This window comes from Lipotes vexillifer, unplaced genomic scaffold (assembly GCF_000442215.2).
Source record: "Lipotes vexillifer unplaced genomic scaffold, Lipotes_vexillifer_v1.1 scaffold1370, whole genome shotgun sequence".
In the NCBI taxonomy this organism is placed as follows: Eukaryota; Metazoa; Chordata; class Mammalia; order Artiodactyla; family Lipotidae; genus Lipotes; species Lipotes vexillifer.
The window spans coordinates 10,979-24,165 of record NW_006781776.1 but is presented as its reverse complement, the minus strand read 5'-3'; the positions used below and the strand labels follow the sequence as shown (position 1 = coordinate 24,165).

The 13,187-nt window shown below is 47.0% G+C and overlaps 1 protein-coding gene across 1 annotated transcript in view; it reads right to left on the bottom strand.

The window, feature by feature from the left end:
* Positions 1 to 1,825, bottom strand: part of MAVS (mitochondrial antiviral signaling protein) — a 7,975-nt gene extending 6,150 nt beyond the window's left edge. The window contains exons 1-2 of the mRNA XM_007454834.1: positions 1,709 to 1,825; positions 574 to 748 (exon numbers count right to left, since the gene is read on the bottom strand). Coding sequence (XP_007454896.1) covers positions 574 to 748; positions 1,709 to 1,825 — 292 coding nt within the window. The remainder of the gene's footprint in view (positions 1 to 573; positions 749 to 1,708) is intronic.
* Between the last annotated feature and the right edge of the window lie 11,362 nt (positions 1,826 to 13,187).

Below are 13,187 nucleotides of genomic sequence, written 5' to 3'. Positions count from 1 at the left end.
CGGGGGGGGGGGGGGGGGGGGTGGGAGGCAGCTAAGGAGGCTCTAGGGGAAACCAGTGGGAGGGGAAGAGATGAGGGGAAAGGAAGGAAGGAGCCCATGAGGAAGAAAGAAGAGACAGTGAAGGGAGGGGGAGAGATGAGCAGAGAGAGGGAAGGCAAACTGAGGGAGAGTAGACGGGAGGAAATGAGAAAAGCGTGGGAGGCAAACGTCACAGCCACAAAAATTAGAGGAGGCTCCATTTGCTGAGCACATGGAAGGTACCCAGCCCCAGCTAAGTACTCAACATGCCATCATCCCATGGTATCCACTGCAGCCCTACAAGGTAAATGTTGCCATTAGCCCCATTTTACAAAGAAGACTGAGACTTAGGGAATGAAGGGGCTTGGCCAAAGGGTTAATAAAGATTAATAAGTGGCAAAGCATGGATCTACACTCAGGTTTGTCCACTGCCCAGGAGTGATGGGAGGGAGGGTGAGAGATAAAGACAGCAGGTATGGGGTGAGAGGAGAGGGAGAGTGGAGGCCAGGGAATCAGACAGGAGTTCCAGAAGAAGGGCCAAGGTGGGAGGCTCACGTAGCAGGTTGCTCTGGTAGACTCGGTCCACTTCATCAGCGAGACTGGACAGTTCACAGGCCCTCAGTGCCCCAATGAAGGAAGGCACCCAGCCGTTCCTCCGCCGAAGGCTGTTGAAGAGGTCCCAGAGAGTGCCCTGGTTCCCCCAGCGCTCATAGGAGGCCCGCAGTCGGTCCTGAAAGACACAGCCCTGCCACCAAGCTCAAGCCTGGTAGCCCTAACCCCCTCCCCACTCTGGAGGGGACAGCTGCTGATGGAGGTACCTAGAAAGGTACAAGATGGAAGCAACCATCTGAAATTGAGTCAGAGCGCAGGACAAGGCCAGAGTTTGAGCCCAAGTTTAAAGGCCCAGGAAATAGGCCTTACTGTGTCCCAGGCTCTCTGCTCAGGGCTTTGCATGAATTATCTTATTTAATGCTATTATTACCCCTACTCTACTGATGAGGAAACTGAGGCTTAGCACATACAAACAAGCAACCAGACAGCAGAAACAAAAACCTACAGGAAAAAAAAAAAAACCCACAGAAAACATTTACTGCAGAGCTAAATGGCAAGGTATTCCCACAAATACCAAAATACAAGAGGGAGGAGCCAAACCCTACCAGCCACAAACTCACATACCACCGGTATCTGCATGGAGGAAGCAGAGGGAGGCCTCAGGGTTCAATGTGGGTACAGCTAAAACTGGGAGGGGCCAGGCTCACTTCACCAGGGGCCCACAGCAAGTGCTGAGGAAGCTAGCACAGTCTGGCTCCCAAAGACTCTCAAAGTTGAGCCCCAGGCTCCCTGCCAGGATGGGTCCCATGACTAGGAGAATGCAATTGAAACTAAACAGGAACAAGGACAAAAGAGATAAAGAAAAAGAAGGTTCCAATGAAAGTGGGTGAGGGGTCCCAAGCCCAGAAATCTCAGTGCCATATTTTGGAGCACTATACCAAAACGACACAAGAGGGAGCTCAGTGAGGTTGGAAAGGACACCCTGAGCCACACTTCATTCTGGAAGTTAGAAAACTGTCAAGGATAGGAAGCAAGATACAGACAACAGAGAAGGAAGGAGTTGGTCCTGGCTTGGGAGAAGCTCTGAATTCCACAGCCCTGCCCCCAGTCCACGCCTGGTTGTCACGCCCTGGCTCACCTGGTCACTTATTGTGAGGCAGGACAGGTAAGGCAGAATCTCCAGAACATGAATATTGCAAAAATTGACATGATGGTTGCGGATATACTGATAAGTCTTGTCCTCAGCAAACGTCATCGCTGTCCGGGTTCTGAAGTGGCAGAGGGCTCTGGACCATGAAGGGTGGATGGACTGAGAGAGAGGAAAAAAGACTGGAAGAGAACAGACCACACATGGCAACAGAGTTGGGGGTGGAGTTGAACAAAAGGCAATTCTCTCTTTCTTTAACTCTTTGGAATTTTTGCTCTTTTCTTTAATCATCCTATTTTACTGCTAAGTCTCAGAGGCCCTCAATGAATTTGCCTAAAAACAAATTGGTGAAAAAAAAAAAAAATCAGATCTAGAAGACCTAGGGCCCATTTCTGCCCTGCAGGTTGGTCATTGTTGGGGAGAGCTCTGGCTCCTGCCCCATTATCCCCAGGTCTGAATGTGCCCCTAGCTTCTGATAGCAAAAGGGCACCACCTAGAAGTGCTGCTCCTTTGGAGTATACTGAGGGGGAAGGGGAGGAGAGGGAGGAGGAGGGGTAGGAGGGAGAGGATAGGGAAGAGGAGAAGGCACCCAACACAATAATAGGATCTATCCTATTCTTACCGTGAAGAAAATGAAGTACCAAGGAATTAAGGGGACTTGCTAGTGAGTAGAAGAGCAAAGAACTGAGGTCTTCAGGATCTGGGATCAGGTTCTTCCCAGAACATAACTGCAGGCCCACCATTACACTAAAGCTTGCTACACACATTTTTTAAATTAAAAAAAAAAATTTTTTTTTAATTTTTGGCTGTGTTGGGTCTTCGTTGCCGCACACGGGCTCGCTCTAGTTGCAACGAGCGGGGGCTACTCTTCGTTGAGGTGCACAGGCTTCTCATTTTGGTGGCTTCTCTTGTTGCAGAGCACGGGCTTTAGGCGCACGGGCTTCAGTAGTTGTAGCACATGGGTTCAGTAGTTGTGGCTCGCAGGCTCTAGAGCTCAGGCTCAGTAGTTGTGGCACATGGGCTTAGTTTCTGCACAGCATGTGGGATCTTTCCGGACTAGGGCTTGAACCCGTGTCCCCTACATTGGCAGGCAGATTCTTAACCACTGCACCACCAGAGAAGCCCTACATACATATTTTTTCGGTAGGAGGCTGAGTTCCACTTCTGGGTGTGACCCCAGGCAAGTTATCAGCCTTTTCCAGCCTTGTCCTCACCCCTAAAATGGCTCAGAGAAGTTGTTTTGACAATACAGTAGTTCAGCCTTATAAGCCTGAAATTTAAAAGTGCCCCCAATACAATCAATTGCCGCAGGTTGCTTATGTAGCACTTAACACAATTTTCAATTATAGATCTGTTTGTTTGCTTGTTTCTTATTTGCCTTTCTCATGGGAGAGAGCTGCAGGGAATAAGACAGACAAGATCTCTGCCACCATCCAATTTACATTCTACTGGAATGAGACAGGTAACAAATCAGAAAACATGTACATAAATAAGAATTCCAGACAGTAATAAAGGTTACAGAGAAAATAAAGCAGATGGTGAGACAGAGCCCCTGAAGAAGGGCATGCTGCTTGAACTGGGATGGGGAGGGAAGCTTTTCTGAACTGACATTTGAGCTGAACTCGAATGTAAGAAGATCAGTGTTTTGGGCAGAGGGCACAGCAAGTGAGAAGTCCTAAGGTGGAACAAGCTTGGCATGTTTGAAGAATAGAAAGTAGATTGGAGTTGTCCAGGTTTAGAAAGCTAGGGGGAGGGGCAGAGTTCAAGTCAAGGAGGTTGGGAAGGGCCACTAATGTAGGGCATTATAGGAAGGGACTTTGGGTTTTATTTGGAGTGAAACAGGGAGCCATTGGAGGGCTCTGAGCAGGAAAGGGAGAGGATTTTATTTGATTTGACTTATTTGATTTATGTTAAAGACCTCTATGGTGGTTGTGAGGATCCTGGACTGGGGAGGGGGCAGGATGGAAGCAAGAAGACAAGTAAAGAGGCCACAGCAGGGAATACATGATGGGTATGGCCAGGATGGTAACCATGAAGGTGGCAAGAGATGGCTGGATTCCTGGTATTTTGTGGATATGGGAGGTGAAGGAGAGAGAAGAATCAAGGCACTAGGTGGATAGAGGGTGCCACTTAGCAAGCCAGAGAGTCTGGGGGAGAAGCAGTGGTGCAGAGAGGACTCCAGAGTTCCATTTTGAACAAGTGAAGCTTGAGAGGCTATTGGATGTCCAAAGGGGTTTTCAGGGAGGGAAGTGGGCAGAGGAGAGGAGCAGGCTGGAGTAGAAACTTGGATGTCAAGCTTGGGTGGGACCTCTAAGAGACAGTGCTGCAGAGCAGAGCGTGCCCAGAAGCTGCTGAGGCCACCAGTCCCCTGCCACATGGGAAATGGAGCAGTAGTCCTGCCTACCTGCAGCCCACCAGCCTCATAGCCACATGCTGCATGACCTGCTTTGCCAACCACCAGGTGCTACATTCCTGGTGGGGCGAGTACCAGTGACAGAAATCAAGAGGATCAGAGAGGTGGGACGAGGGAACAACTCTGTGGTGGCAAACAGATCCCTCCTTCCCTCCCATGGGACCCAGGGAAGTACCAGGAGAGAGTCAGGTGATACATTCTTCTGCATCCCAGCCTCAGCCTTTGAGGCAAAGAGTTTGGGGAGTATGGGTGTATGTAATGGTCCAACCAAAAAGAAAGGAAGCCCATATTTGTTCACATTTATTGAGGGTCCACTATAGGCAGGCACATCCTAAGTTTCTTTCATTTAATTCTTGCCACAATCCCAAGAGGACAAGCGATGCCAAGTTGCACAGCTGACCAGTGGCCTAACAGGATTCGAACCCAGAACTTGCTGCCTCATTGCAGCTGACCATACACCTTGCAGGGCTTAGAGACCCCTGCGGCAAGTGAGACTCACACAGCCCCCTGCCTTCAAGCCCCGGAAGGGGCCAAGGCCACTGCCTGGGTGAGAGGGGTCGCTAAGTGACTGTGTGCCTGGGAAGATGCACTATTTAGTTTCTTCTCTTGCGAGGTATGGAAGTCTTTCGGACACGTCTGAGGACGTTCTAACCCTGCCCTCCACAACAGCCGGGTTCTCAGGTCCTTCCAGATGTCCTTCCAGATGTTTTTGAGCCTCCAAACGAAGAATGTCGATTTTGTCTTTTCCAGTGTTTCCCAGGAACCTCCTTCCGGTCTCAGATAAGATGTGGGGCGGATAATTCCTGACCGTCGGGTCTAGGAGAGTTCTGACCCGACTGCACCAGAAGCTGAGTTCAGAGCGCTCCGCCCTCCCGGAAGGGGCGAGGCCTCACAGTCTCAGCTCCTATTCCTGAATTCCTGGGCCAGACCGAAGTCCGCGGAGGGCCGGGAGGCTGTTCTGAACCACCGAAAACAGCCAAGACCCAAGGGAGGGCGGCAGTCCGCCACCCCCAAAAGCGCGACCGCCAGAGATTGGCGCACCCGGGCTAGGCCTCGCCTGGGAGTCACCCTGGGCCTATAGGCAACTGGAGGCGCTCAGTAGCCAGCGCCCTTCTCCTTCCGGCCCAACCTCCCCTCCAGCCCGAGCAGGCGCCCGCGCCACCCACCTCCCGAGCCCCCGGTGCTGGATGCGGTACACGGAGCTCTCGCTGCCCTAAACACCCTGTGCGTTAGTACCTGCTCTTCCCAGCTCCCCGCGCGCCCCAAGCCCCGTGCACCCCGGCGGACTCGTAGTCCCACTCGGCTCCTGCGCCTCGTACCACCTCCCCAAAAGGCATCTGTGCGCCCTGAGTCCAGAGGACCGAGCTCCCAAGGTGGCGATCTTACCTTGGGTAGCCACGACTCGGCGACCTGCCTCCAGTCGCGGACAGCCGGGAACCCTCCCCTGCAGGGAGGGAAGGGCGGGGGGTAGGGCCGCGCGGCCATTGGGCAGACAGCGGGGGCGGGCACTTGGCCTTGGTTTGCGGGGCCTCGAGGCTCTGGACGCGCGCTCTGGAGAGACCTGGTTTCCTACTGCGTGCGCGAAAGTGCAGATGATCTTCTTTCCGTCTTCGTCTCGAGCAACTTCCAGGGGAAGCCCAGGGTCTGACTAGAAACCAAGTAGAAACCGTGGTGGGCTCGATCCCGACGCTTCCCACGCGAAGCTACCCCCTCCTTCCGCCGAGTAATTTGAGGGGTGAGGGTCTTTATGTAGTTCGCTCCTGGACGCCCAGGGCCTAAGCACACAGTCAGTGCTCAATAAACGTCCGGTGTCACGCAGAGTTCACAAGGGTATGAGTGCCCAGCCAGGTGACACTCATTCTGGACCTGAGAAGGCAGGATCAGGGCATGTAGCTGTATGCAGGGCAGGGGCGCCAAGGTTGGCTCGCCCGGCTCGCAGGGTGTGGGCCTTGAGTGCTGCGTGGGAAAGGCCTCCTCCGATCAATGATTTAGGGCGGTACCTCACGGCAGTGCTCGCCTACCGCCTCGCCCTTCCTCTGCTGGGCCAGAGGCCAGCAATTATTGAGTGCCCACTGTGTTCCAGGTACAGACTTAAAGTCTTATACCTTAGGGCCCATTAAATATCCGCAAAATAACCAGGTAGAGGTTTATTTTTTCCTATTTTGAAGAAAGATTAAAAGATTTGGAAAAAAAAAAGATTTGGAAAAACGTTTGGCAGTTCTTAAGTTAAACATATGCCAACCCTATCACCCAGCAACCACTCCTGGTTGAGCTACGAGTCCACCTGGAAACATGCACAATAGATAATGTTCATAGTGGCTGTATTGACAATAGGCAAACTCTGGAAACAACCCAAATGTCCATCAATAGAATGGAGAGACAAACTGTGGTGTACACAGGAGTGAAAAACAACAAAGGTGAAAAACTATCGATACAACATGCATGAATTTTACCAGGATGAATGGGGCAACATGGCTAAACAAGCCCAGCACAAAAAGTACATGCTGTCTGTTCCCAGCCACAAGGTACGATAAGGTTCAAAAACAGGCAAAACTCATCTACATAAACAGAAATCATATCACTGGTTACCTCTGGGGAATGTTGAGGAGCGGGTACAAAGAGCCTTCTGGAGTGATGGAAATGTTCAATGTCTTGATGTGAGTGGTGGGTACCTGGGCTTGCACATATGTAAAAATACATCCTCTGTACACTTAAGATTGTTACACTTTATAGGACTTCCCTGGCGGTCCAGTGGTGAAGACTTTGCCTTCCAATGCAGAGGGTGTTGGTTCAATCCCTGGTCGGGGAGCTAAGATCCCACATGCCTCGTGGCCAAAAAAAGGCCAAAACATAGAACAGAAGCAATGTTGTGACAAGTTCAATAAAGACTTAAAAAAAAAAAAAGGTCACATCAAAAAAAATTCTTTTAGAAAAAGAGTTGTTACACTTTATACTGCAACTCTGAAAAGAAAGACAGGGCTTCCCTGGTGGTGCAGTGGTTAAGAATCCGCCTGCCAATGAAGGGGATGGGTTTGAGCCCTGGTCCTGAAAGATCCCACATGCCACGAAGCAACTAAGCCCCTGTACCACAACTACTGAGCCTGTATTCTAGAACCCACGAGCCACAACTACTGAACCCCTGTACCACAACTATTGAAGCCCACACACCTAGATCCCATGCTCCGCAACAAGAGAAGCCACCGCAATGAGAAACCTGGGCACCTCAACAAAGAGTAGCCCCCGCTCGCCGCAACTAGAGAAAGCCAGTGCGCGGCAATGAAGATCCAACACAGCCAAAAAGAAATAAATAAATAATTTTTTCAAAATAATAAAAAAAATTTAATTTTAAAAACTTAAAAAAAAAAGACAGACAACTGAGGGCTAAGAGGTTTGGCTGAGATCACTTGCAAATGCCTGAGCACACACCTGTCTCCAAAATCAGTGGTACCAAACTGAATCGTAGAAAGATGCCTGAACACCATTCAGATGAGATTTTATTACTTTATGTAGTAACCCTGTGGATATTTCACAACATTCAGCATTTACAAAATGTTGTTAACATCACACCTGAACTCAACTGTGATAAAGCCAGCTCAGCCAAGACAGGGTGAATGTTGATTAGTTTGAGAATTTATTTCTGCTTGCTACCCACCCCAAATTCAGTGACCTCATATCTAATTCTTGCAGGAGGACCATTGGGAGTATGGTGACTGACTTTCAAATGCAGTTGTCACCCTCTGTCTTTGCTGGACCTTGCAAGGCTTTAAAAAATACAGCTTCCTGAAAAACACAATGAGATACTGACTTACTGCATTTGGGCTGATCTAACAAAAATACCATAGGCTGGGTGGCTTATACAACAAACATTTATTTCTCGGTTCTGGAGGCTGGGAAGTCCAAGATCAAGGTGCCAAGAGATTAGGCGTCTGGTAAGGGCTGTCTTCCTTGTTCACAGACTCAGTCTTCTCACTGTGTCATCAGAAGGCAGAAGGAGCAAGGGAGCTCTCTTAAAAAAGCACTAATTCTACGGACTTCCCTGGAGGCGCAGTCGTTAAGAATCCGCCTGCCAGAGATAAACCCACGCACATACCGTCACCTTATCTTTGATAAAGGAGGCAAGAATATACAATGGAGAAAAGGCAGCCTCTTCAATACGTGGTGCTGGGAAAACTGGACAGCTACATATAAAAGAATGAAATTAGAACACTCCCTAACAGCATACACAAAAATAAACTCAAAATGGATTAAAGACCTAAATGTAAGGCCAGACACTATAAAACTCTTAGAGGAAAACATAGGCAGAACACTCCATGACATAAATCACAGAAAGATCCTTTTAGACCCACCTCCTAGAGAAATGGAAATAAAAACAAAAATAAATAAATGGGACCTAATAAAACTTAAAAGCTTTTGCACAGCAAAGGAAACCATAAACAAGATGAAAAGACAACCCTCAGAATGGGAGAAAATATTTGCAAACGAAGCAACTGACAAAGGATTAAGCTCCAAAATATACAAGCAGCTCACGCAGCTCAATATCAAAAAACCAAATGGGGCTTCCCTGATGGCGCAATGGTTAAGAATCCGCCTGCCAATGTAGGGGACACTGGTTTGAGTCCTGGCCCGGGAAGATCCCACATGCCGCAGAGCAACTAAGCCCATGCACCACAACTACTGAGCCTGCGCTCTAGAGCCCGCGAGCCACAACGACTGAGCCTGCGTGCCACAACTACTGAAGCCCGCGCACCTAGAGCCCATGCTCTGCAACAAGAGAAGCCACGACAATCAGAAGTCCACGCACTGCAAGGAAGAGTAGGCCCGCTCGCCACAACTAGAGAAAGCCCATGCACAGAAACGAAGACCCAACACAGCCAATAAATAAATAAAAATAATTTTTTTAAAGAACCCAATGCAAAAATGGGCAGAAGACCTAAATAGACATTTCTCCAAAGAAGGTACACAGATTGACAACAAACACATGAAACGATGCTCAACATCACTAATCGTTAGAGAAATGCAAATCAAAATTACAATGAGGTATCACCTCACACCAATTAGAATGGCCATGATCAAAAAAATCTACAAACAGGGCTTCCCTGGTGGTGCAGTAGTTGAGAGTACGCCTGTCGATGCAGGGGACACGGGTTCGTGCCCCGGTCCGGGAAGATCCCACATGCCGCGGAGCGGCTGGGCCCGTGAACAATGGCCGCTGAGCCTGCGCATCCGGAGCCTGTGCTCCACAACGGGAGAGGCCACAACAGTGGGAGGCCCGCGTACCGCAGGAAAAAAAAAAAAAAAATCTACAAACAATAAATGCTGGAGAGGGTGTGGAGAAAAGGGAATCCTCTTGCACTGTTGGTGGGAATGTAAATTGATACAGCCACTATGGAGAACAGTATGGAGGTTCCTCAAAAAACTAAAAATAGAACTACCATACGACCCAACAATCCCAGTACTGGGCATATACCCTGAGAAAACCATAATTCAAAAAGGGTCATGTACCACAATGTTCATTGCAGCTCTATTTACAGTAGCCTGGACATGGAAGCAACCTAAGTGTCCATCAACAGATGAATGGACAAAGAAGATGTGGCACATATATACAATGGAATATTACTAAAAAGAAACGAAATTGAGTTATTTACAGTGAGGTGGATGGACCTAGAGACTGTCATACAGAGAGCAGTAAGTCAGAAAGAGAAAAAAAATACCGTATGTTAGCACATATATATGGAATCTAAAAAAAAAAAAAAAAGGTTCTGAAGAACCTAGGGGCAGGACAGGAATAAAGATGCAGACGTAGAGAATGGACTTGAGGACATAGGGAGGGGGAAGGGTAAGCTGGGACGAAGTGAGAGAGAGGCATGGACATATATACGCTACCAAATGTAAAATAGCTAGTGGGAAGCAGCCACATAGCACAGGAAGATCAGCTCGGTGCTCTGTGTCCACCTAGAGGGGTGGGATAGAGAGGGTGAGAGGGAGATGCAAGAGGGAGGAGACATGGGGATATATGTATATGTATAGCTGATTCACTTTGTTATACAGCAGAAACTAACACACCATTGTAAAGCAACTATACTCCAATAAAGATGTTTAGAAAACAAGAATCCACCTGCCAATGCAGGGGACATGGGTTCGAGCCCTGGTCCGGGAAGATCCTACATGCCGTGGAGGAACTAAGCCTGCAAGCCACAACTACTGAACCCACATGCCACAACTACTAAAGCCCGCGCGCCTAGAGCCCGTGCTCCGCAACAAGAGAAGCCGCCACAGTGAGAAGCCCACGCACTGCAACGAAGAGTAGACCCCACTCGCCACAACTAGAGAATGCCCACACACAGCAATGAAGACCCAGTGCAGTCAAAAATAAGGAGAAAAACCATATGATCACCTCAATAGATACAGAAAAAACTTTCGACAAAATTCAACACCCATTTATGATAAAAACTCTCCAGAAAGTGGGCATAGAGGGAACCTACCTCAACATAATGAAGGCTGTATATGAAAAACCCACAGCAAACATCATTCTCAATGGTGAAAAACTGAAAGCATTTCCTCTAACATCAAGAACAAGGCAAGGATGTCCACTCTCACCACTATTATTCAACATAGTTTTGGAAGTCCTAGCCATGGCAATCAGAGAAGAAAAAGAAATAAAAGGAATACAAATTGGAAAAGAAGAAGTAAAACTGTCACTGTTTGCAGATGGCATGATACTATACACAGAGAGTCCTAAAGATGCCACCAGAAAACTACTAGAGCTAATCAATGAATTTGGTAAAGTTGCAGGACACAAAATTAATGCACAGAAATCTCTTGCATTCCTATATACTAATGAGGAAAATTCTGAAAGAGAAATTAAGGAAACACTCCCATTTACCATTGCAATAAAAAGAATAAAATACCTAGGAATAAGCCTACCTAGGGAGACAAAAGACCTCTATGCAGAAAACTATAAGACACTGATGAAAGAAATTAAAAGATGAGATGATAACCAACAGATGGAGAGATATACCATGTTCCTGGATTGGAAGAATCAATATTGTGAAAATGACTACACTACCCAAAGCAATCTAAACATTCAATGCAATCCCTATCAAATTACCAATGGCATTTTTTACAGAACTAGAACAAAAAATCTTAAAATTTGTATGGAGACACGAAAGACACCAAATAGCCAAAGCAGCCTTGAGGGAAAAAAGCAGAGCTGGAGGAATCAGACTCCCTGACTTCAGACTACGCTACAAAGCTACAGTAATCAAGACAATATGGTACTGGCACAAAAACAGAAATATAGATCAATGGAACAAGATAGAAAGCCCAGAGATAAACCCACACACCTATGGTCAACTAATCTATGACAAAGGAGGCAAGGATATACAATGGAGAAAAGACAGTCTCTTCAATAAGTGGTGCTGGGAAAACTGGGCAGCTACATGTAAAAGAATGAAGTTAGAACACTCCCTAACACCATACACAAAAATAAAATCAAAATGGATTAGAGACCTAAATGTAAGACCAGACACTATAAAACTCTTAGAGGAAAACATACGCAGAACACTCTTTGACATAAATCACAGCAAGATCTTTTTTGATCCACCTCCTAGAGTAATGGAAAGAAATACAAAAATAAACAAATGGGACCTAATGAAACTTAAAAGCTTTTGCACAGCAAAGGAAACCATAAACAAGATGAAAAGACAATCCTCAGAATGCAAGAAAATATTTGCAAACGAATCAACGGACAAAGGATTAATCTCCAAAATATATAAACAGCTCATGCAGCTCAATATTTTAAAAATAAACAACCCAATCCAAAAATGGGCAGAAGACCTAAATAGACATTTCTCCAAAGAAGACATACAGATGGCCAAGAAGCACATGAAAAGCTGATCAACATCACTAATTATTAAAGAAATGCAAATTAAAACTACAATGAGGTATCACCTCACACCGGTTAGAATGGGCATCATCAGAAAATCTACAAACAGCAAATGCTGGAGAGGGTGTGGAGAAAAGGGAACCCTTTTGCACTGTTGGTGGGAATGTAAATTGATACAGCCACTATGGAGAACAGTATGGAGGTTCTTTAAAAAACTAAAAATAGAATTACCATATGACCCAGCAATCCCACTACTGGGCATATACCCAGAGAAAACCATAATGCAAAAAGACACATGCACCCCAATGTTCACTGCAGCACTATTTACAATAGCCAGGTCATGGAAGCAACCTAAATGCCCATCGACAGATGACTGGATAAAGAAGATGTGATAATATATACAGTGGAATATTACTCAGCCATGAAAAGGAACGAAATTGGGTCATTTGTAGAGACATGGATGGATCTAGAGACTGTCATACAGGGTGAAGTAAGTCAGAAAGAGAAAAACAAATATCGTATATTAACGCATATATGTGGAACCTAGATAAATGGTACAGATGAACTGGTTTGCAGGGCAGAAATTGAGACACAGATGTAGAGAACAAATGTATGGACACCATGGGGGGAAAGCAGCAGGGGGGTGGGGAGGGGGTGGTGTGATGAACTGGGAGATTGGGATTGACATCTATACACTGATGTGTATAAAATGGATGACTAATAAGAACCTGCTGTATAAAAAAATAAATAAAATTCAAAAAGTAAAGTACTAATTCTATTCATGAGGGCTTCACCCTTATGATCTAATCACCTCCCAAAGACCCCACCTCCAAATACCATTACATTGGGGATTAGTTTTCAATATATGAATGGGCGGTGGAGCGGACAAAAACATTCAGTCTACAGCAAATATCAACCAGCTATTATAGAAGAAACAAACAAAATGAGGTGTCAGCAAGGATATGGAGAAATTGGAACCTTTATACATTTCGGGTGGGAATGTGAAATGGTGCAGCTGCTATGCAAAACAGTACGGCAGTTCATCAAAAAAGTAAAAATAGGCGGGGCAGGCCGGAGCGTGTCGGGAGTGGGCCCCGAGGCCCGAGCCGCGGGACCTGAGCGAAGGCCGCGCCGAGGTATCAGGGCCCAGCCCGGCCGCCCTGGCTGCCACC